Below are 24,714 nucleotides of genomic sequence, written 5' to 3' on the forward strand. Positions count from 1 at the left end.
AGCAGGAGGTCAATTCGAAGATATTTTGGTTTTACACAAAATGTACGAAATGGAAGTAGGAAGCTAAGAAATTACCCGCAATCTCCAACATACAAATATTCTTGTTTTCTTCTTCTCAGACTGAATGTCCAGATTTTAGCCAGTGTGTCCAGTCCAAATGGACTTGAACAAAGATGTTCAAACTCAAACTTGGTTTGGCTCCTTATTCAACATCAACAACTGTTAAGCCACATCCACACCTTTGGGCCGGGTCATGATTGATTTCTTTCTTTCTTTCTCTCTCTTTTCTTTTCTTTTCTTTTTCTTTTTTCTTTTTGTTTTTGGTGTGTCTTTGTTCCGCCGCTCTTGTCTTGCCTGTAAATACAAATTTTATTATCTCCTTTGTCACTAAACCCTGTCATCACGATTCCCATATTCCAGGATGCACAAGATCTTTTGCAAGTGTACCTGGGCTCCATCATCAATTTATACAGCAAGAACATGTTGTATAAATCATGTAAACATCTTGCAGGTTTGTGATTGAAAACGCAGGCAGCAGAGCAGTGGGGGTTCTGGCCACTCCCCAAATGCCAGGGAGGTGATTCCGGTTAGGAAATGCCGGTCAACTATCTCAGTTGGTCCCAATGGTGTAATTTCACCGGAGAAGTTCGATCGGTCTTAATGCAGAGCTGTCAGAGGCCCTGAACGTCTCTCCTCTCCAGCTTTTACTTCGCTTCTGTTTCTCTAATTGTCCACTATTTTTTTTAACAGGAAGAAGAATTTAAAACATGTTAATGTCTAGTTTTTGGAAATAAAAGCATTTTAAAGCAGAGAAAAACAAAGATAGGTATCCCTGTAGGGATTTTTTAATTTTTATTTATTTATTTTTTTTACAAATTCAAAGTATATGTATGTCACGGGGCCTTTGGGTCTAAATTTGAATTCACTTGTTTCAGGTAAACTGTGTATCTATTTTATATGAACAAGAGCACCAAAATACAAACTAGCAAAAAAAGTGAGTGTAAAAATGACCAAAACCATCCAGAACAGCAAAAGCTGACTGAGTAACTTTGCCTGGGCAAAAGATGCAGTTTGAAGAGCAGACAAAGCCTAAAAGTCACAAAATATCTTTATTGTAGACCTCTTAGTGGTTTACACACACACACGCACACACGCACACACACACGCACACACACACACACACACACACACACACACACACACACACACACACATGTAAATATATATGTCTTAAGAATACACAAGATATCTTGTATGTAACTGTTTACTTTTCGAAACTCTTCCATATTAACCTGATGTTGAATCGCATGCTGGAATTTGTGTTGTGAAACTCGGATCATTTGGAATGCGTCAATGAATGATTTGACGACACTTGTGAAATGGCTCTAAGTACTTAAAATGAATTGAATTGAATTGAATTGAATTGTTTTGTACCCTTCATGTTTGATTTGAATAGCTGTAAGAACCAGAACAAAATGTATCAGACCGAAATAGTTCTACAACGAAATGGCACATTAGCAGCTGATATAAGCCATGTTGTGGGGTTTACAGTTCTCCTTTACTCTTATACAGACTATTTTTTGGCAATTTCACACTTAACCCAAAACAATTCACACGGTACACACACAAAAAAAAGAATCAAAATTTATGGAAATACAGTTGGCCTTATGTAAAATAATTTGAATGAATGAATGAATGAATGAATGAATGAATGAATGAATGAATGAATGAATGAATGGTCATCATATACAGAGATTAACAAAGACGGAGGTTTTGATAAGTCTGTGTGCTTTAGTGAAGAAAACATGAATCTTCTGTGTCTGGAGGTTTAAGGCCTGATAGAAAAAGTTCTGCTTTATTAAGAGAAACCCCCCCAGAACTACTCATTTTTAATTGTTCTTCATGTTCAGGCTATAGAGGCCAAGAGAAAGTGATTATCTCTTGTTTCAACGCTAGTAACGAGATGTCCCATATTTACTAGTTGATTTAAAAACCACACGGATTTCTGAGCTGCCCTTTCTCTGACACACAGTGTCTGAGTAAAAAAGAAAAACACCAAAAGAATAGTAATAATAAAAAAAATACAAGCACAAAGCACAAAATAATAAATAAATAAATAAATAAATGCAGGCACGCACACACACACACACACACACACACACACACACACACACACACACACACACACACACACACACACACACACACACACACACACACACACACATACATACATACATACATACATACATACATACATACATACATACATACATACATACATACATACATACATACATACATACCTTACATAAATAGAAGGAACGCATCCATGAAGATATTACAAATATAATGCTGCTTTTTTTGCAACGGACTCGGCTTGTGGTCTTTCTGGGAACCGTTTTAGAAACATTTACCTTGTTGATCTGATAATCGCTGTTATATTTACTCATTAGTTTAATCTGGTTAAAGTTCTCTCTGAGGCTCAAAGAGTCTGATCGATCTGAACCACTCATTTTAATTTAAAAAATGCTGGACTGGGAAGTGAGCTTATAAAGTTTAGAGATTACAATAAAAACATTTTTTTTCTTATTTAAAGAACAATATATTTTATGGCCGTTGACTTTTTAGATGAGTTCTCGTGGGAAACATTCCTGTGGTGGAATGTTTCCCCATAAGGCACCACAATCATTACTGCCTGCGTAAAATCATTACGCAGGCCGTAATGATTTTAGCAGTTATATGGCCAGTTGTTACTGACAGTGCATGTTCATTAGAGCGGCAGCAGCTACTGCTACAACACTCAGCTCTGAGGCTCTGAAGATGTTCCCAGGTGTGCGGTGGCCTTGAACTTGAGCTCAGTTGGCATCTGCGTGTCCCTCAGTCTGCAGCTCCCCCTCTCTAGTCATTAAGGTCATTAAACCTGACCTTGACTCCGGGGGCAGCCAGATCACACCACAGCGCAGAGACGGGCTGGGTGGTTTGAATATGCGCGCGCAAAGGTCGCCTTAGACAACCCGACATCAGGCCGTTAAAGCAGCTCGACTACTGTTTGGTTAAAGCAGAAATTCAGACGTGCATTGCCATTTTCCGTAATCCATCAGTTCAACATGAAATATATTACCACACCGTTTATCAAGGCTGTGGGTAAGATTAATTATATCCCTTGTTTTACATGAAGGCAGCTGGCATCCTAATACCCGATGAGGTTAATTAATTCATAAGAAAGTAGAATAGTCTTGAAATTTATGTAGAAAATTAATTTCACTCTTTCGTTTGATAAAGTTCTTTAGGCCACAAGCAATTCTGCACATATACGGTGAAAAAAATGTCATACCATTTTGAGCAGCATAGAGTGTTTTATGGTCATTTATTCACTTAAGGAAAAAAGAGCATAAAGATCACGTCAACACTGCTTCAGTATTTAACCGATTCTGAGAGGATTTCATGGCTTTCATGTGTGTGACACGTTTTAGATCTTATTTTAATAATGATGAGAGAGATTGTATATCAACTTCGTAGAGTATTTATGCAGACAACATGAAGCAAAAAACATAAACATGTTTTAGACATTGATCCAAGAAGGAGGCATTTCTTTGTCCCAGCGATAAACAAATAAGCAAAAAATAAAATAAAAACAATAAAAAGCACTAGACAATAAATACCAATGAGCAGTAATAGTCTTAATTACACACACACTCATTCCTTAAGAGACTGCTGAAAATATATTCATTTAAAACTCAAAACTTATTAATTAAAAAGTCTGAAAGTCTCAGGCAGAAAATACGTATTACATCGGGACTCCTGGAAATCAACCAGTGTCCTAATTTTAATTAATGTATTTATTTAGTTCATCACGAGAACTAATTAATTAATTAAATAAATAAATAAATAAATAAATAAATAAATAAATAAATAAATAAATAATGTGTGTGTGTGTGTGTGTGTGTGTGTGTGTGTGTGTGTGTGTGTGTGTGTGTGTGTGTGTGTGTGTGTGTAAGATATGTGGAATGTTGGGAGAAGCTGGGATAACGCCCTTCGTGTTTCAACCTAGGACCTTTTTAACGCCGTAAATGTTCTAACAATTGTTCGCATTATTTAAAATCCTGAACACTTAATCTGCTTGCATTCAAGAATTAGAGGAAAGGAGACTGGCATTAACCTATCATAGTGCTAAGACATAGATTCTCTTCTAAATTGTTTAGATTACAATCTTTCTTTCTTTCTTTCTTTCTTTCTTTCTCTCTTTCTCTCTTTCTTTCTTTCTCGGACATGCTTGAATTGAGAACCACAGAGACTAAAACTGATGTTTGTGGGAACCAGAGGACACGAGAGACTGTCTGACATGATGACATCGCGCGCTCAGAAAGCGCTACGCATCTGCTTAAGTCCCGCTCGTGTCAGACTTCAGCCTTGTTAAAATATTTTCCTGTGATTGACAGCTCCAAATAATTTCGCTCGGCTCTCTTCGCTCCTCTTCAATCATGTGACCAGTAGCTCTCAGCCAATGGAAGTCCATTTCTCGGTCCAGGGGGTTTGTTGCGTCAAGGCTTCTGTAGAGATGAAACCAGAGTTCTGGTCGGGTACAGGGAGTCTTTGTCTTTGAGCGACCACACTTTCTGAAAGACCATGGACGCGTTCATCACGTAAATTTATTAAATCTGCATGTTCGGGAGAGCAACAGCCGTTAGATGAGTCCCTCCTCATTTTCTAAATGTTCTTGCAGTTCAAGAGCAGTTAGAGTTTGAAAGGAGACTGTGAAATCAAAAGCCATAGTGTGGAAAGACATATGAAAACCTCCCTGGGTCTAAATTCTCGCTGGCCAGCGGAGACTGTGATGTTTGTATATGACAGCAACCTAGAAGACCTCAACAAGAACATGGAGGGTCTGGTGGGCAGCGGAAACTTTGCTGTAGCCACTGCGGCGAGTCAGTGCCGCAACCTCATGGCCCATTCTGCGGCTGCGGCCGCTTTCGGAGGACACGCCTCTAACCTGGTGCATTCCTCAGCTGGTTACTCTACAGTGGACGTTTCCACCTCAAGCTCCAGTGAGACTACTGCATCAGGAAAACAATGCGGGGCCGGACCCTGCCCCGCAGCTGCCGTGCCGCACCAGAGTTCATCGGCTGCAACGGCGTTACCATACAGTTACTTTGGCAACAGTTACTATCCCTGCAGGATGGGAAGAAGCTCTATTAAATCATGCACACAGGCGACTGGAGCTGCGCTCAGCTCGCAGTACATGGATACTACAGTGAACCCTGACGAGTACCCAAACCACCGGGCCAAGGAGTTCACATTTTACCACGGCTATGCCAACCCCTATCAGTCCATGGCCAGCTATCTGGACGTATCAGTTGTCCAAACACTTGGTAGCGGAAATCCACGCCATGAAACCCTTCTTCCCATGGACAGCTACCAGCCATGGGCTCTGACCAACGGCTGGGGAGGGCAGATGTACTGCTCAAAGGACCAGGCACAGGCTGGACACCTCTGGAAGACCGCTCTTGCTGGTAATTTCTGGAGCTTTTATTCTTCAGTTACTGTGTTAGCATTTGACTAGCCTAGCAGTCTACAGCGTTCAGCAGAGGAATTATAATGTTTAGAACAGCAACACAGAATACAATCAATGCTGCTGTTTATTTAATCCTAACATATTCATAAAATAAGAATACAAGTCTTGAATTATTATTATTATTATTATTATTATTATTATTATTATTATTATGGTGGTGGTCATTAAACTGACTTTATTAAACTTCTTATTGTTTTAAGATCTATCTATCTATCTATCTATCTATCTATCTATCTATCTATCTATCTATCTATCTATCTATCTATCTCTAGACTTCAGCTGTTGAATTAAAAAAACTGTTTCCGCTTCATTTTTCTGAAGAGGATATTATTAAATAACTTTCATTTAGATCCATGTTACTGATCATGTTTTTATGATGATTATTTTAACTCGGATATTAAGTCTCATCAAACATGTCTTTGTATTTTCTTTAAAAAAATGTTATCTCTTCAGTGCAACTTCTATCACAACAAATAAGAAAATTATATAACATATTTTATTTCCTTAACATGTAACATAGTAACAGTTACATATAAAATCATTTCTTTCTTTCATATATATGTTAAATACAAAAGAAACACAGCTGGGAGAAAGTGCTTCGATGTTTACTCTTAGCGAGGCCGCATTTAAGTTGAACATGGTTCCCGTCTGAGTACCAGACGGATACAAACCTGTTTGATGCAGATTTGTTCATTCACGAGGAGGAAATGTACGGTGAATGAACACCGTACATTTCCAGCATTTATAATCTTCTGTAATTCACACTCCTAGTGTAACTCGGAAATATCCTGATCTGTGGAACGTCGTCCTTAAATCTTGAGTCCTGTCTCTCTTATGCTTTTCACCAGATGTGGTGGTGCACCAACACGAAGGCTCGCCTTTCCGCCGGGGGAGAAAGAAGCGGATACCGTACACAAAGGTCCAGCTCAAAGAACTGGAGAAGGAATATGCAGCCAACAAGTTCATCACGAAGGACAAGAGGAGGAAGATCTCGGCCGTGACTAACCTTTCTGAGCGCCAGATAACCATCTGGTTCCAGAACAGGCGAGTGAAGGAGAAGAAGTTCGTTGCCAAAGTGAAAAGCAGCGCGCAGTAGCACACAGCTTTCAGCTCTGTGGATTTTATTCCGGACTTCAGTGTTTACCATATTATAAAACAAAGAGAAGTGGGGTGAACCTAAAATACACAAGAGAAAACATGAGAATAAAATGACGGAACTTGGCTACCGGAAGGGGGACTGTGAGGGACTAATGTACTCAAATAAAAATGAAAAAGCTCAAAAAATGTAATCAAAGCCTTCAGATGAACCTTCTTGGAGGCACTTTGTAAATACTTCCGCTTTCTGCCTGCTTTCAAGTGACTCCCTGTAGATGTTAGTTTTTCTCAGCTGTTCGTGTGGTCGGTGCTCAGATATACTGTAGCTCGGTGTATAGTGGTATGCTTTGTACATTGTCAATAGAGGAAAGCAGTTATCGCAACAAACTTTAACACCTAATAAATTCCTGTAACCCCAATATGTCATCACTGAGGTATAACTAGATAAGATCATCAGTCTGAACTTTTAGTGTTATTCGTTCATTTGAATTAAGATGCATTCAAACCAAGAGAACGCTGTGAAATACAACCGAGTCAGGATCCGTTCAAATTCTGAAAGTTGTGATGAATCACTAAGCGCGAGCAGATTAAAATGATCACATATATGAGCTCACACACACACACACACACACACACACACACACACACACACACACACACACACACACACACACATATATCATATATGTATATATTAACTGTATATATATATCGCATGTGTGCGTGTGTGTGCGTGTGTCTACCGTCGTCAGTACTTTCAGAAATGTTAATCATTAATTAATTTCAAGGAAACGTTTCGTTCTTTTGTCTTTCCATCACAGTTGTAAACTAAATTTTAGAACTTGTTGTTTAGAGCCAAACACCAAAAGCTCCACATTATTAATTTCCAGACTGCAGCTTCCTTTGCAACATTCACAGGAGGAACAATTAGTTACAAAACTATTAATGACTAGACTGGTCTAGATTAATGAAAATGTCTTCCCAGTCTAAAATATATATATAAAAACGTAAATTAGTCTTTATTAGTAGTGTTAGTAGAAAATAAATAATTAAAATAAATGAATAAAAAATAACTACATACTAATAAAGGCCTGGTTTCTATGGCTTTTATGTATGTTTTCATGTCTAACCCGAACCCTAAGAAATAAAAATGGGAGCATTTCTTTCAGGTTGATTGAAAAAAACGTTCTTGCTGTTTTGGTCTAAAAAATCAGAATAATTGACAATGACACAAAGCTTCCAACAGCTTTCTGAATACTATGATTTGGTATATAGTAAAACAAAAGTTTGCAAATTAATATGGAAAGCAACGCTGGGAGCTTCAGCTATAACCAGAACAGAAGCATCCATCAAGGGAACTTAGTCTGAAGCTGCAGTATAAGCTGAGGAAGGTTCAAATTTGAAGTTAAGAAATAACTTCAAATCTCTTTGTCTCTCTTCCTCTCTGTATGTGTGGGTGATGCATGCGTCGTTTGTGTGTGTGTGCTTTACATTAACAATGAACTTGACAAATGGTGGTGTGCTCAGCTGGTGTATTGACTCTGTTTACTGCTCCGTCTCTGTCCTCTTTTAAAGCTCCTATTCCTCTCATAAAGCTCCCTGTCCCCTTTGCTATAAATAACTGGAGGAGGTGGAGGTGGAGCGAGGAGGAGGGTGCTGTAGTCCCAACACATCACACTCAGTTTTCAGCTCAGTTTTCTGTTTGCATGTGGACTGAATCAAACTGTGTCAAGTCGGGTTTTTTCATCTTATACTTTAGCCCACTCCAATTTTGTCAAAGTTACAACGACCTGTGGTTGCGGTTTTATATGGTAACATATAAAACCGCATTTAAAATGTTTTCTTAACATGGGCTGTAATTTAGCCAACTACCGTCAATTAAGGCTACTTAAAATTAAATTAAACTCTTTATGTAATTGTGAGATGGGCTTAATTGATTGATTCTACAATTGCTGATAAATAAATAAATAAATAAATAAATAAATAAATGTAATAAATAATAAAACTACTTTCACCCCTGTGTATGTATATATGTGTGTGTATATATATATATATATCACCCCTGTATATATATATATATATATATATATATATATATATATATATATATATATATATATATATATATATATATATATATATACATATGCAATGTGTTCTCCACTGAATTAAATGCTGGAGCACAAAGGAGAACAAAACATGATGCACTTAAAGGATTGCAGCATGCAGGGGTTTTTAACTAAAGTAAATGTTTTATTGGCAAGTTTGTATTTCAATCCCCTTCTACTGCATCATTTTGATGATTCATATTCATGCCAGTGTTAAAAAAAAGTATGAATGTTATCAGCCACAATAAAGAATTCAAATTTTGCAAACTGATTCAGGGAAATTTTCATATTTAATTAAAGAAAAAATATAATGAAAGATAATTTCTTCAAATACTGGACATGAAAATAAAGATAATATTATTATGGCTAATAATTTTGGGGCACCTGTAAAAAAATGTTTGTGATTAAATAATCACATTTTTAAAATATCTGAAATAGAACAATATTCTTTCTTATTCAGCTTTACTACTTCAAAACCATAGAAATAATTTGTTAAACTTTACAAAATAAAGTTTAAGACATTTAGAAAAAACTAATATATTTTTAACAAAAAATAAAATTTTTTGTTCTAAGAGCAAAAAATCTATTCTATTCTATTCTATTCTATTCTATTCTATTCTATTCTATTCTATTCTATTCTATGACATTTGGTGTGATAGCAGGAGTGCACTTGAGAACACACCCAGTGACACACATACACACATGCACATCTCCCCACGGCGCACTTTACGTTTAGGAGAAGGAATGCAGGACAGGGTCTCATTTTCTGTCTCAAGTTCATGTCCAAAGACTCTCTCCCTTACTAACACGCACACACATGCATATACACACCTACACACACACTTCCCCCCCAGGTTTTACTACCTCTTTCTCCACCCATCCCACTCCTCCTCTGTTTGCTTTGTGGTCTGCTTTTTTTTGACAGACAGCTTGTAAATACTTAGCAGTCTGGCCTCTGTCTGCTTTACAAGGACTTGAGAGGTGCAAAAGGCCCTCGGAAAGAAGCATTCTGATTCACCAGATACACACTGGCATGAGTGCATGCCAGTGCATATATAAAGTATTTAAAAATGTTTTGGAAAAAATGATGGGAACTTTTCAAAATAAAACAAAAAATGATACCACTAGTGATGAAAACATAAGAAGATGAAATTGGGTTTGTATTTGTGAATAAATATAAAAACACGTTAATATGCCACACAATCATGTCTTTTTTCCCTCCTAAATCAACACAGCATTTCAGGTGTGGCATAATTGTGTCTTGGTCTATTAATAATCTATTCATAGATGACACCTTCACATCATTTGAAATTTCCAGCAGAAAAATAAATTCACCAGGACTAATTATTTTTGTCATTCCTCCAACTAGTTTTGCCAAAACAAATGACTCCTTTACTAATACACCAAAGGAAAACATTTTAAGTACCATTTAGACTAATATCAGAGATGAAGGGTAATGTCTCAGAGATTTATAAGATAATTCAAAACAGGTCTGCTATTCTTTGATAAAAACCAAGTGACCATAGAAAGACGGCCTCCACTCACATTGTCTTATTCAATTTAAAGTTTTGCATCGCTTGTATTAAACTAGAAAAAACACTTTAGGATTTATTATTTAAGAACAACATTCAAGCATCTGCACAAATGGCTCCTAGACTCTCATGTTAGGGAGCTTAAAATAAGCATTAAATAAAATGAAACAGAAAATCTTTTATTCTGATGATTTCAGAATAAAACATTATCTTTGTAGGAGGTTTTCTGAAACTTAATCTTAGCCCGTGACCAGAAAAGTCACCTTTTCTTTGAGGGGGGACAATTCTTTTTCTATTTCAGCCTCTTATGTATGACCAGAGTACAAACCAGATCTTGTAAAATATAACAAAAAAGTAAAACTGAAAGAACCTTCAGTAACTGAATGAACAAAATAAAAATGTTATTTGTTCATGAATCTGAAATAAATTTTTAACAAATTCGAATGAACAAATGAACTGAGAGCATAGTTTTAAAAGACAAAATAACCCAGCAGACTGCACTGCAAGTCCAAACCTCAAAAGGTTAGTGTAGTGTTTGTGTAGGACTCAGAAACCATACTGTGTAGCTTTATTGAAATAACCTTGACTAAGCTTCCAGCAATGCCACATTCATCACAGCTTCTGTAGAACACAACTGTAACCCTTAAAGGGACAGTAACATATCACTCACAGTTCATAATATAACAGCATCCAACATGACCCAACAAAACACCAAACTGAGTGTTTTTCAAATATATCAGTTTCTGAAAAAGGACTGAATGACTAAATTCTACAAACATATTTATGGTTTGATACCTAAACCTGAAGAACCATAAAACACAGCAAATATTCTCCAAGCTGGGGTTTGTGGATAGCTGGCTGTTTGGCCCCTGCTCTGGAGGCTCTGAATTGGAAAAACCCATGTGAGAATGTGTGTTACATCACTGTGACCATTTCAATTGTGCATAATAGAATTAAATAAAATAATAATGGAAACTGTGGCAACAATTAGCTTGTATCTGCTTCTCTATATAGTTTGAATCATTACAATAGTGCTGGTACTGTTGAGCCTCAGTGCAGCATTTGACAATGTTGACCATAAGATTAAAGTGACTGGAGAGCTGACTCAAACTATACTTTTACAGCCTTAATCTAAAGAACAGGGACTTTGTGTCAAGGCCATTTCTCACCAGAGCAGATAGATACAGGGTACCCCAATGTTAATTCCTGGAACCAATCTTGGTATTTACATAACACAAAAAATAGCTACTAACAAGTTTAGCATATTTATTCAGATGACAGATGACACAGAGCTCTACATTGCAATGTTACTAAATGACTATGAGAGTATACATGCACTGAACAAATTCTTGTAACAAATCAGTGTGGATGTGGAATAACTTTCTTCAGGTAAACAGAAACAAAACTGAAATTATCTTTGGTCCTAAATGGGAGTTATCAAGAGACACACGGCTTCAGTTCTGATAGAAACTACTGATCAGGCCTGAAACCTGTGTGTAGAGATGTACCCAGACCTGAACCTTCAGAGATAAAGACACTTACAAAGTCGACCTCTATCAAATCAAGAACATTTCAAGGATTAAAGGACGAATGCCCCAGCAGAGAAACTAACATTTATTATAGCGCCAGAACCCAAACACAGCCAAGCAACGTAAGTAGTTTCAAAGGGTTTATTAGAAAACACAATGAAACACCACATGTCATAAACTGATGGAGAACTTCTAAGCCCACTTTGATTTACTTATTTGTCTCAATGGTATTAGACAAAAACTCAAAGATAGACATAGACAGTTTATTGTCATTCAACTATACATTTAAAAATGTTCAAATTGAAAGATATTTTATTTCAAGGCTAAAATAATAATAAAATACATAACCAATAAAAGTATTTATATATTTGTATAAGTACAAATATATACAATGAAATAAAATAATGGGAGTTTTGTAGCCTTGTGGCATGGAGGGATGAAGCTGTTGTGGAATCTGGTGGTTCTGCATTTGAAGCTGCTGAAACTTTTCCCAGAAGGCAGCAGGGAGAACAAACTGTGGTGAGGGTGGAAGGGGTCTTTTATAATCGCCTCAGTTCAAAATCAACCCCTGTAGAGCTCCATCATTAGGTTTAATGTAATTACCCAAAAGTTTCCAGAACGACCCTTCCGGAGCAGGAAGCAAAACTTCACAGCCGCGCTGTGAAGCCGGAAAAAAGCCGGAAAAAAGCGGCTTTTTTTTAAAGCGGGTGAACCACGAGTAAACTTGAGCTTGACACATAGCGTCATCCTTGTAAGCGGTCTTCAACATTTAAACAGTTTCCGATGCTTTTTTTCCGAGAAGGAAGCAAAGCTTCAGCCGCGCTGCTCATAGAACTTCTCCATGAAGAAAAACGACGGCTGGACAAAACAGCTCTTACAAGAAAATTCACTGCGGGTAGACGAAACCTTCCACATCAACGCCGCTTGGCACACTGATTGAGAAGGCGTGGTTGAACAAATAACTAGAGGCAGAATCGTGTTCTACGAAAACTGCGCGTGCAGCAGCGTCATTCTGGAAACTTTTGGGTACCCCCTCGTAAATTAAAAACCAGATGGACTACTCTATCATAAATCTGAGTGAAACTGAAGACTGCTGTAAAACAAGGCACCATACAGTATGTTCAATCTTTAGGCTGTGAACTCCAAATTATGATGGGTTAGAAGGAAGCATTTCTTGATTTGCCCTTCTTCACCATCTAGTGTTCATTATATCAAACTGCATTTAAGTAGGTCAAGGAGGCTCCATAACAAATACACTGTGTGTGTTATAGTCTCATGGTTGCTCACAAAATACCTTTATATTATACTACATAGAAGTTAGAATATTATTATTCAGCAATAATATATCTCAGACATCTCTATCTGTAAATACTGAGTACTTAAGTTTGAAATTACATTAATGGGTTTTTCTGATTTCCTCAAAGACTTTTCCAGTTTGCATGTGGCCCTGGGTTTTGCCTGCATCACCTCAATTTGCGATATTTGTTTGTAGCTTTGATATTTTTGGTTTTGGAAGTTTAACTTTTTATTAATTTTTTTATATTGTACACCCAGCCTGCCGCTTCTCTGCTCCTGTGTTTGAGTCCTCCAACTGACCTAGTGCCAATTCGTTAAAATATGTATTCCTGCAATGAACAAGGTGGTGTTTTGCTCATGGTCAGTTAACCAAAAATGATTCAAATAATCTTGTGACTATATCTTGTGTATAGTCACAAGATTATATCTAATAGTATCTACATAATCCAAGTCTTTTCTGTTTAGAAGAAAGCCTGGAGTATCATGCAGAAATGGCAACACAGAGTAAAAGCAAAGAAAGGGAGCTGCATTTTGGCTTAGTCTCAAGGTCAAATGAGATTGGGTGGGATATGGTGGTGTACCCAGTTTTATGGAGCTCAGAATAAAATTGTGACTGTTATGGCTTCTCTATCTGCTTTGGCTCTCCCTCACTGCGATGGTATGGTCACTCAATTTTCATGAGGAGTCGCCTTTTATGGAGATGTAGACTGCTGATGGGCAGCAAGCATGTGTTCAGCAGACTTTAATGTCTGATGGTGCCAATAAAACAGACTGTGATGTAAAGAACTGTAAAAGAACTGCAGGCTGGAACACAGTGCATCCTGGGAGAATGATGTGAAGTAAACCTCTGAGTTTGATGGTAAAAGCAACTCACAAAGAGCCATACACATGTAAATGTTCTGTGACTTTTCATAAAATCAGTTGATTTCACTTTTTTTTGGTAACAATACATCATTTTGATGACAACAATTTTAAAACTTATATATTGTTGTTGTGCAGCCCTCCCCCCACCCCTTTTCTCTCTCTCTACTTCCCCTTCTCAGAGGAGGGAGATGTGCTACCAGCTCTCCGTCTAACAGGGGAATTGAGTTTCCTAAATCTGCTGGGATTTACCCTGTCCAGAACTGAAGTAAACTCTGTTTAAGCTGGCGTCGAGAAAGACTACACTGTAAAAAAAGTCCGTAAAATCAACAGTAAAAATCTGTGAAATCATGACAGAAAAATTTTGTAAAGAAAAACACAATTATATTTTGTTCATTTACCAGTATGATGTTGTATAACATAGAACAGAAAATTATTGTAAATTTTAAAATGTAAAATTGTAAATAATATTGTATTTAGTTGTAGAAAACACACATTTTGTATTGTTAATGAAAAAAGTTGGATCCTTCACAACATTTCAGCAGTGTAAAACTAATATTTACATTCTGTGACGATTAAATCCAAATGAATTGGAAGCTAGCTTACCATTTTTTTGCTAGGGAGAAGTAAGTTTGGGCTTCCCTGTTTAAGCTGTTGCCCCTGAGACCCAACTCCAGATAAGTAGAAGATGGACGGATGGATGGACAATGAAATAAATGAATAAATTAATAAATTTGGAAATTAATGTGGAATTAAGTAATTATGATTCCACATTGTTTACTTCCAATTTTGTTCACTAGTTATCTATTTATATTCACTTGTATTTTCCCACTTCTTTAGATTGTCATTTCCTCTTTAATTCATTTACTTATTCTCTGTCAATTTTGATTGGATCATTTCTTCATATTTCACGTCTAACGTGGAGGAAACATCTGAATCAACAAGGAAGTCATGTACTTGCTTATTGGTACATGTATTTTATTTTTATTTATTATTTTTGCTAACACTGGATTTTTTACCTTCAACGTTGCCATTATAAGCTCAAAGTTCGGCTACTGCGAGAAAGACAGAGAACACCGCTTTGTGCTCAACTTCCGGTCTGTTCTGCTCTCTGATTGGTTCGCTTACCTGGCGCCTGAAAGCTGTTTTGAACAAGTTCGTACAACGGTTCTCATCTTAGAAGAAGCTGAATTGTGCTCAAACCTTGACAAAGAAAAGAGCGCTGTTTGGACCTCGTCAGCTTTCAGCAAATGTAAGTTAAGCTTTGTTTTCTTCAAACGTAACGGTAATTTGTGTTTCTGGGGAGATTACATTTTGTTTTTAAGGCGTCATATTGCTTCTTGGAACAATATGCAGTAGAATCATTTTTTGCTACACCTGCAACACGTGTAACTTGTTGTGTAGGTTGAAATTGTTTAAACATGATTATATGTACATTTTGCTGTAAAACACTAGAATCATTGAGGGGCTATGTGTTGCATTGTAGAGTGCACAGAAACGAGCCCAGTTGTGTACTCAAATGCCTCGGCACAGAATGTAAGCGGACATTTTGTACATATGCAGCGTTTAAAACTCATTTTTACCGAGTTCACAACGTGGCTTCACAACCCGAATTAGCCAAAGTCATTGCTGCTAAATTGAAATGCACCATTTCATTGTGTAGGCACCAAAGCCAAACTGTGAAAGAAGTCGTTGCTCATTTAAAGGAGCATATAATGGAGGGGCGGCCGGTCTTGTGAGAAATTCTGTTCCCCTGAGAAAATCTGTTCCCCCTGTGTCGGGAGCGCGCATTGCAGCCAGAGAAGTGGATCCGGCGGATCTGACCATATTTACGGCGCTTCTGATCGATTTCTCGGTAAAACCACTCATATAATCATGTCACTTTTGTAACTTTCAGTTTAATCGGCAGCTATCAAAATAAAAATACATACATAAATAAACGAGGTCTTGTGTGGAGGTCTTTTTACGCTGTTTTGTGTTATTTTAAACGCGAAGTGAATCGATCTTTTTTTCAGCTTTTGTCTCGTAAGCCTGACAAATAAAAGTCAGTCAACAAACACAGGTTTCCAACACGTTGTGTGCATTTATAATTTTTCATTTCTCATAAAGGAGGAGGAGGGAAGCTGGCCGATAGCAGGGCAAAAAAATAAAGACTTCCTGAAAAGATCAGAGTGTAAACTTTTTGGTAAATCCCGTTCTAATGTAAAATATGACATTACTGGATTAAGGAAATGTCTAGTATGGTATCACACATAATATTTTTTGAGAATTTGGAAACAGGTGCTTTTTATTTCACAAAGGTATTGGAGGAGAAGAGGAGAGGATGGATATTTCAGCTGCCTGAAATAATGTGTTCGCCCTCTATAAAATGGAAACAAATTAATTTACCTGCAAGTCTTTTGCTGTATTCATTCCTCTTATGATCAATAAGAAATCCTGCAAGTTTGAAAATATTTGCTCTTTTTTTTGACAAAGTCAGGATGGGGAAACAAAATATCTTAAGCGCCTGATAAAATCTGTTCCCCCTCTCTAAAATGGAAACAAATAAATTTAACTGAAAAGTCTTTTACTGTGTTCATTTCTCTTTATATCAACAATAATTCCTGTGATTTTCATAACATTTGCTCTTTTTTTGCCAAAGTTAGGATGGGGGAACAAAATATCTTAAGCGCCTGATAAAATCTGTTCCCCCCTTTAAAATGGAAACAAATAAATTTACCTGCCAAGTCTTTTACTGTGTTCATTCCTCTTATCATCAACAATAATTCCTGTGATTTTCATAACATTTGCTCTTTTATTGACAAAGTTAGCATGGGGGAACAAAATATCTTAAGCACCTGATAAAATCTGTTCCCCCTCTCTAAAATGGAAACACATTAATTTACCTGAAAAGTCTTTTACTGTGTTAATTCCCCTTATGATCAATAAGAAATCCTGCAAGTTTGAAGACATTTGCTCTTTTTTTGCCAAAGTTTGGATGGGGGAACAAAATATCTTAAGCGCCTGATAAAATCTGTTCCCCCTCTCTAAAATGGAAACGCATTAATTTACCTGAAAAGTCTTTTACTGTGTTCATTCCTCTTATCATCAACAATAATTCCTGTGATTTTCATAACATTTGCTCTTTTATTGACAAAGTTAGCATGGGGGAACAAAATATCTTAAGCGCCTGATAAAATCTGTTCCCCCTCTCTAAAATGGAAACAACTTAATTTACCTGCAAAGTCTTTTACTGTGTTAATTCCCCTTATGATCAATAAGAAATCCTGCAAGTTTGAAGACATTTGCTCTTTTTTGCCAAAGTTAGGATGGGGGAACAAAATATCTTAAGCGCCTGATAAAAGCTGTTCCCCCTCTCTAAAATGGAAACGCATGAATTTACCTGCAAAGTCTTTTACTGTGTTCATTCCCCTTATGATCAATAAGAAATCCTGCAAGTTTGAAAACATTTGCTCTTTTTTTGCCAAAGTTAGGATGGGGGAACAAAATATCTTAAGTGCCTGATAAAATCTGTTCCCCCCATTAAAATGGAAACAAAATAATTTACCTGAAAAGTCTTTTACTATCTTCATTCCTTTTATCATCAATAAGAATTCCTGTGATTTTCATAACATTTGCTCTTTTTTTGACAAAGTTAGCATGGGGGAACAAAATATCTTAAGCGCCTGATAAAATCTGTTCCCCCTCTCTAAAATGGAAACGCATGAATTTACCTGCAAAGTCTTTTACTGTGTTCATTCCCCTTATGATCAATAAGAAATCCTGCAAGTTTGAAAACATTTGCTCTTTTTTTGCCAAAGTTAGGATGGGGGAACAAAATATCTTAAGTGCCTGATAAAATCTGTTCCCCCCATTAAAATGGAAACAAAATAATTTACCTAAAAAGTCTTTTACTATCTTCATTCCTTTTATCATCAATAAGAATTCCTGTGATTTTCATAACATTTGCTCTTTTTTTGACAAAGTTAGCATGGGGGAACAAAATATCTTAAGCGCCTGATAAAATCTGTTCCCCCTCTCTAAAATGGAAACAAATTAATTTACCTGAAAAGTCTTTTACTGTGTTCATGCCTCATATCATCAACAATAATTCCTGTGATTTTCATAACATTTGCTCTTTTTTTGCCAAAGTTAGGATGGGGGAACAAAATATCTTAAGCGCCTGATAAAATCTGTTCCCCCTCTCTAAAATGGAAACACATTAATTTACCTGAAAAGTCTTTTACTGTTTTCATTCCTCTTATTATCAACAATATTTCCTGTGATTGTCATAACATTTGCTCTTTATTTTAAAGTGTTAAAGCGGGGGAACTGTTTATTTTAAATGTCTGGAGTAATCCATTCTCCCCGTGACATTGGAATAAATAAATAAATTCTATTAATTCTTTATTATTTTTCCATATAAAGTTTGAAGTCCAAAATGGTTTAAATTAATATGACTGTTTCAAAATCTTTATTAAATGTATTTTATGTTTAAATATTTATCAACAAATTTAGTAAAAATGTTTCTGATATTGCATCTAACAAAGTAGATTACAATATAAAGACATACGGTGTTTTCTGGAAAGTCAAAAATCACGTGACACTATTCCTTCAATCAATTATGGAAATATCCATGTCCGCTCGGTGTTTGGCAGGTTGTTTATCACTTTTTGCTTTATGTTAAGCCAAATATTTTATTAATATAAGGTAGCCATGGACAGATAGTTTAAATCACACAATGAAGTGCAAATATTTTAAAAACACAGTAAAAGACTTTGCAGGTAAATTAATGTGTTTCCATTTTAGAGAGGGGGAACAGATTTTATCAGGCGCTTAAGATATTTTGTTCCCCCATCCAAACTTTGGCAAAAAAAGGACAAATGTTTTCAAACTTGCAAGATTTCTTATTGATCATAAGGGGAATTAACACAGTAAAAGACTTTGCAGGTAAATTAAGTTGTTTACATTTTAGAGAGGGGGAACAGATTTTATCAGGCGCTTAAGATATTTTGTTCCCCCATCCTAACTTTGGCAAAAAAAGAGCAAATGTTATGAAAATCACAGGATTTCTTATTGATTATAAGGGGAATGAACACAGTAAAAGACTTTGCAGGTAAATTAATTTGTTTCCATTTTAGAGAGGGGGAACAGATTTAATCAGGCGCTTAAGATATTTTGTTCCCCCATCCTGACTTTGGCAAAAGAGCAAATGTTTTCAAACTTGCAGGATTTCTTATTTATCATAAGGGGAATAAACACAGCAAAAGACTTTGCAGGTAAAATAATTTGTTTCCATTTTAGAGAGGGGGAACAGATTTTATCAGGCCCTTAAGATATTTTGTTCCCCCATCCTAACTTTGTCAAAAAAAGAGCAAATGCTATGAAAATCACAGGATTTCTTATTGATTATAAGGGGAATGAACACAGTAAAAGACTTTTTAGGTAAATTAAGTTGTTTCCATTTTAGAGAGGGGGAACAGATTTTATCAGGCGCTTAAGATATTTTGTTCCCCCATCCTGACTTTGGCAAAAGAGCAAATGTTTTGAAACTTGCAGGATTTCTTATTTATCATAAGGGGAATAAACACAGCAAAAGACTTGCAGGTAAATTAATTTGTTTCCATTTTATAGAGGGCAAACACATTATTTCAGGCAGCTGAAATATCCATCTTCTCCTCTTCCCCTCCAATACCTTTGTGAAATAAAAAGCACCTGTTTCCAAATTCTTAAAAAATATTATGTGTGATACCATACTAGACATTTCCTTAATCCAGTAATGTCATATTTTACATTACAACGGGATTAACCAAAACGTTTACACTCTGATCTTTTCAGGAAGTCTTTATTTTTTTGCCCTGCTATCGGTCAGCTTCCCTCCTCCTCCTTTATGAGAAATGAAAAATTATAAATGCACACAACGTGTTGGAAACCTGTGTTTGTTGACTGACTTTTATTTGTCAGGCTTACGAGACAAAAGCTGAAAAAAGATCGATTCACTTCGCGTTTAAAATAACACAAAACAGCGTAAAAAGACCTCCACACAAGACCTCGTTTATTTATGTATGTATTTTTATTTTGATAGCTGCCGATTAAACTGAAAGTTACAACAGTGACGTGATCATATGAGTGGTTTTACCGAGAAATCGATCAGAAGCGCCGTGAATATGGTCAGATCCGCCGGATCCACTTCTCTGGCTGCAATGCGCGCTCCCGACACAGGGGGAACAGATTTTCTCAGGGGAACAGAATTTCTCACAAGACCGGTAGCATGTCCAGTAAAAGCCTGCAAAAAAGTTTTCAGCGTCAAATCATCATTCACAGCTCATATGTCCCGTAAACATGAATAAAAAGTGTGAATCAGGGACGATATTTTGTTTGACACTAAGTATGACTCTCTTTAATTTGTACATAGTTAAATACATGTTATATTACGGTGATCTTGTGTTTTTACCATTATTTTGTCTGATTTTATTCCAGAAATGGCTGAGCAAACATTTTTACGTAGTGCTGTCAATGAAGTGTTGCCCGATCTTGCAGAGGCTTCAAAAGACATTCTCGAGGAGACTTTACAGTCAATTGGAGTAGAAACGTATGATGACTTCCAGTTCATTGTTGAGAAAGACTTGCTGTCAGCATTAAGACCAATTCAAGCCAGAAAGGCATTTGCTGCTTGGAAATTAAGATGTAAGTAAAATTCTAGAAAATCAACCATTAAACACTGATATTCATATTCGGTTCTGATAACTTATTTTTTGTTTTGTGTTTTTGAAGGCAGGACCCCTGAAACCAGCAGGTCCTCAAGTAATGCATCACGAGATACTCCTCCATCACAGCAGTCTTTGTCCCCGCTAAGTGTGTCATCAAACTCCTCCAGCAGCAACCAGACATCTTCAGCAGACTTGGTGGACACCTTTGAGATACCATGGGAAAAGTTCTCAGAAGAACTGATGCAGGCATTAGAGAGAGGTAAACGGCCAAGTCCAAAAATGAGGAAGGAGATGGTCAGGATTGTGGTGTCTGAAATGATGCGAAAAAGTTCTTACTTGGGTAAAAGGAGTTCTACAGAGGTTGTAAAGAAGATGGTGGCAAAATATCCAAAATCTCTACAAGACGTTATCGATGGAGATGTCATTGGCCCTGGCTATCATTCACTCGTCAAACAACTTCAATATCGAATTGACAATGCGAAGCGATCTACAATGCCTACAATAAGAAAGCGAAAGCGCTGCTCTGAAAACTCTGACACAGATGAAATTCCTCAGGAACAGAGAGCTGCAATTCAGGACACCTATGGGTGTATCAACTGGAATGTCAAATTTCTTCCTCTTGGAGACAGTGTTTAATCTTAACAGAGCTGAATAGATTTCTAAATGTATGTTGCATCTCACACAGTGTCTTCTGAAGTTTGATTGTAATAATAGTAGCAAGCAAGAAAAGCGATTGTTTGTTTTAGGTATTCTGTGATCCACATCTGGTCTAAATCAAATGTTGGCATAGAATTCACTTGGCAAGATGCAGACAAACGACACTCTTTACAGCAGTAGGTCATTGTAAATGGCATCATGGAGGAGTATTGATGTGATGACGCGCTGAAGGCAGTGTCGGAAAGAACAGGAGCTTCTTAAAAGAGACAGAGGCACAATTTCAAGGCATCAAATTACAAAGTCAGTTTTCTTTCAAGTTATGTTTAATATGTACAGCACTTTTATAACAACTTTTGTAACTAACCCTACACACACACAGCTTTCATAAACACTTACCAGCTTTTTACTTTTTTCTTCCTCAAACTGGCCAGTTAGGTGATTATTTTGTACTACTGCCTCCGTAGCCTATTAGCAAAAATAAAGAAAAGACTCCATCAGGGCAGGAGAAATGCTTTTGTGGAATAATTAAATAGCAGAGTTGGCACGCTACTTTAACTTGAATGTTGTTGGTAAGTCGAGGGCTTTGTGATTCCAGTTCTGAATATCACCTGTCATTATGTGTAGAAAAGAAAGTAGAAAAGACATATTTATATTTGTTCAGTGGCTGAATTTTGTTCCATGTCAGAAAGGGCAAATGAGAATTTCATTGAAAATATGTTTTCAATTAAAATGTTTATTTGTTTCTAAAAAAATATATTGAATTATCATTATAGATACAGTTTATATTGGGCTTCCTTGTGTTTTAAATTTGCATTTAACTGGTAAATGTTTGTTGAAATGTGATTATTTATAGATATTTGAAAATAGAATTGCTTCTAAAAAAGGAAAACTTTTGAAGCTAACAAACATTATTAAAATGTATACTGGAAATAGAAATTTATTGTATGTTATAATCTTCAAGCCCCCCCCTCCAAAAAAAAGGGGGTGAAAGTTGGCTCTCATACTGTTTCTGATAAAGTTCAAAACGTTGAAGAAATTTATATGTATTCAGCAGGTGCATGTGCTTCATGATGTTCAGAAAAGACAAATGAGAACTTCATTGAAAATAAATATTTCAAAGGCATGCAAGTGTATGTTTATTTTTTAAGGTCATCATAGATACAATTTATATTGGGCTTCCTTGTGTTTTAAAGTTTCCTTTAAGTGAGAAATGTTTGTTGAAATTTCATGCTTATAGATATTTAAAGATATAATTCTTAGTAAAAAGTACAAAATTAAAGCAAATTTCAGTTTTTCAGAAAGTATTAATAAAATGTTTTAAATTGACATTTTAACACAGTTCTAATCCGTTATTTAAAGGTAATTTATCAGTAGGACTAAATGAAGTTTTTTTTGTACAACAAACAAAAACTGAGTAAATCTTACCGGAAAAAAAAGGGTAAAATAACAGCATTATTATGATAATTCATCAGAAAAAGTTGGTTAAAATTACGTGATAAAACTGTTTTATTACAAAAATAAACCTTTTCAAATCACAGTTAAAATTTGTGCAAAACTATGGGATAATCTGTTTATTTCACAATTTAACACTGTTATAATTACTGTTTGGTCAGTAAAACAGTTTACATGTTCACTGTGTTTTCTACAGAATTATTCTGGCAACCACAGCTGCCAGATTTTTTTTTTGTAAAAACAACAGAATTTTTTTTACAGTGTAGCCTGGTTTTTGACGACCTTCATCCAGATGTCCCACCCTTTTTCACCCTGTGAATTAGCCAGATTGAGCAGCCTGCAATCAACTAGTTTCACAGAGCACACCTGTTAACGGTCGCTCTTTCTCTTTATTACAACTTGCACTTGTTACTGAACCAGGTTGGTTTTAGTGACTCGGGCAAGTCCCAAGGGTGTTGTTTTAGTTTTGGGCTAAAAGCAACCTATACAACATTTTCCACTTTTCCCTCCCAGAATCAAACTTCATAGCTATTTTATGACCATTAAAGAACTTTAAGGTGACTCATTAATTGAATGTCCACAACATCTTTTAGATTTTATTAATGTTAATTATTTTATTAGTAAGGCAATTTTACAAGGGTCAGTACAGCTTAATTCAGTAGCAGAAATAATCAAATAAGTAAAATCAATAATCTAGCCTATCTTTCCCTAATGCTGACACTGTAAACTAAAAACGGGAAACTTTGAGAGAGACGGACGGAGTTTCGCATCTTGAACCCCAGAACTGGCCTGATGATGAAGAAGGTGTTGAAGTAGCAGGAGGCTCCCAGTACAGGAAGAGTACTAACTTAGAGCAACAGGTCTCGGGCCTCAGGGTAACTTCCTCATGCGCGTAGCGGTCCTCAGCTTCTTGTCTTGCAGCTCTGTTAGCTCCTTTCTCCTCGTCTCACAATCTTTCTGGTCCAATGAGATGTAGACAAGCTGGTCTCATGGAAGGAACACACCAGTTCTTCTTCTTTGCCTTTGTTCTTTGCCTGTGTCTTTATCGTCATCTTTGCCTTGGTCTTTGGGGTCTGAACCCAGCTGATGAGAGAAATGCAATTTGAAGCCACATGTTGCGGGGCTAACGGGTTGGTCCCCATGTGCAGGACAGTCTTCGGCTCTGTGGCCCCGGCTCTTCTTCAACTGCAGAGTTCTTTGTCCATCTCCGTCTTGGCTCAAAGCTGTCCGAAGGATCCAGCCAAAAATTCCTCTTTTGCACCCACCTTATAAAGGGTTTATCCATCCTTTTGGTGTGTTTACATTGGCTAGCTTTGTTGCTGTGCCTGTCTCATTGGCTGACTACTTGGACAGATGATCTCATATCCATCACCGTTTTGGAGACATTATGTCCTGATGTCTGTGCTAATGTCCCAAGGTTGCTCAACAGTCCTCCTACGTCTGTTGCCTGCCCAACCTTTTCTTTGGAAAGTTAAAGTTTAGCAATAAGGCCTTGGTCACCTCTGCTTTCCTATCAGTTCGTTCCTCTTTTCCCCCGACCTTTCACCTACCATCTACCTCCAACACAACATCAGTGACCTTTAATTACAGTTACACATTTTACATCATTTCAAGTTCAATGTCAAAATCACATTTATAACCTTTAAGTTTCTCTGGTTTAGTATTCATTTATAATATTATACCCATAACTTATTAGTTACTCTTATTATAATCATAATGTGAGTTATTACAGACATTTCTGGAAAGAAACTGTTGGGAATGGAAATCCCGATCGATGAATCATAATTTGTATTGACACACGGAGCATAAAATCAGCCAAGAAAAGCATTCAGACTTTACTTATTTTATTCACTTTCAGCACTGAAAGGAGACGCTTTTACCATTACGTTCGAGAAGAGTTTCTAAAAAAGTCTGTGCAAC

The 24,714-nt window shown here is 36.6% G+C and overlaps 1 protein-coding gene and 1 long non-coding RNA gene across 2 annotated transcripts in view; one reads left to right on the forward strand and one right to left on the reverse strand.

The window, feature by feature from the left end:
• LOC103468219 (uncharacterized) overlaps positions 1–24,714 on the reverse strand; it is a 352,500-nt gene that overhangs the window by 59,567 nt on the left and 268,219 nt on the right. The gene's annotated exons all lie outside the window — the stretch shown is intronic.
• hoxb13a (homeobox B13a) lies at positions 3,957–7,089 on the forward strand. The gene is made up of 2 exons (XM_008415120.3): positions 3,957–5,513; positions 6,424–7,089. The coding sequence occupies exons 1-2, from the start codon at positions 4,790–4,792 to the stop codon at positions 6,669–6,671; spliced, it is 972 nt and encodes a 323-aa protein (XP_008413342.1). The 5' UTR covers positions 3,957–4,789; the 3' UTR covers positions 6,672–7,089.

Source organism: Poecilia reticulata, chromosome 8 (genome assembly GCF_904066995.2).
Source record: "Poecilia reticulata chromosome 8, P_reticulata-male-v2, whole genome shotgun sequence".
Taxonomy (NCBI): Eukaryota; Metazoa; Chordata; class Actinopteri; order Cyprinodontiformes; family Poeciliidae; genus Poecilia; species Poecilia reticulata.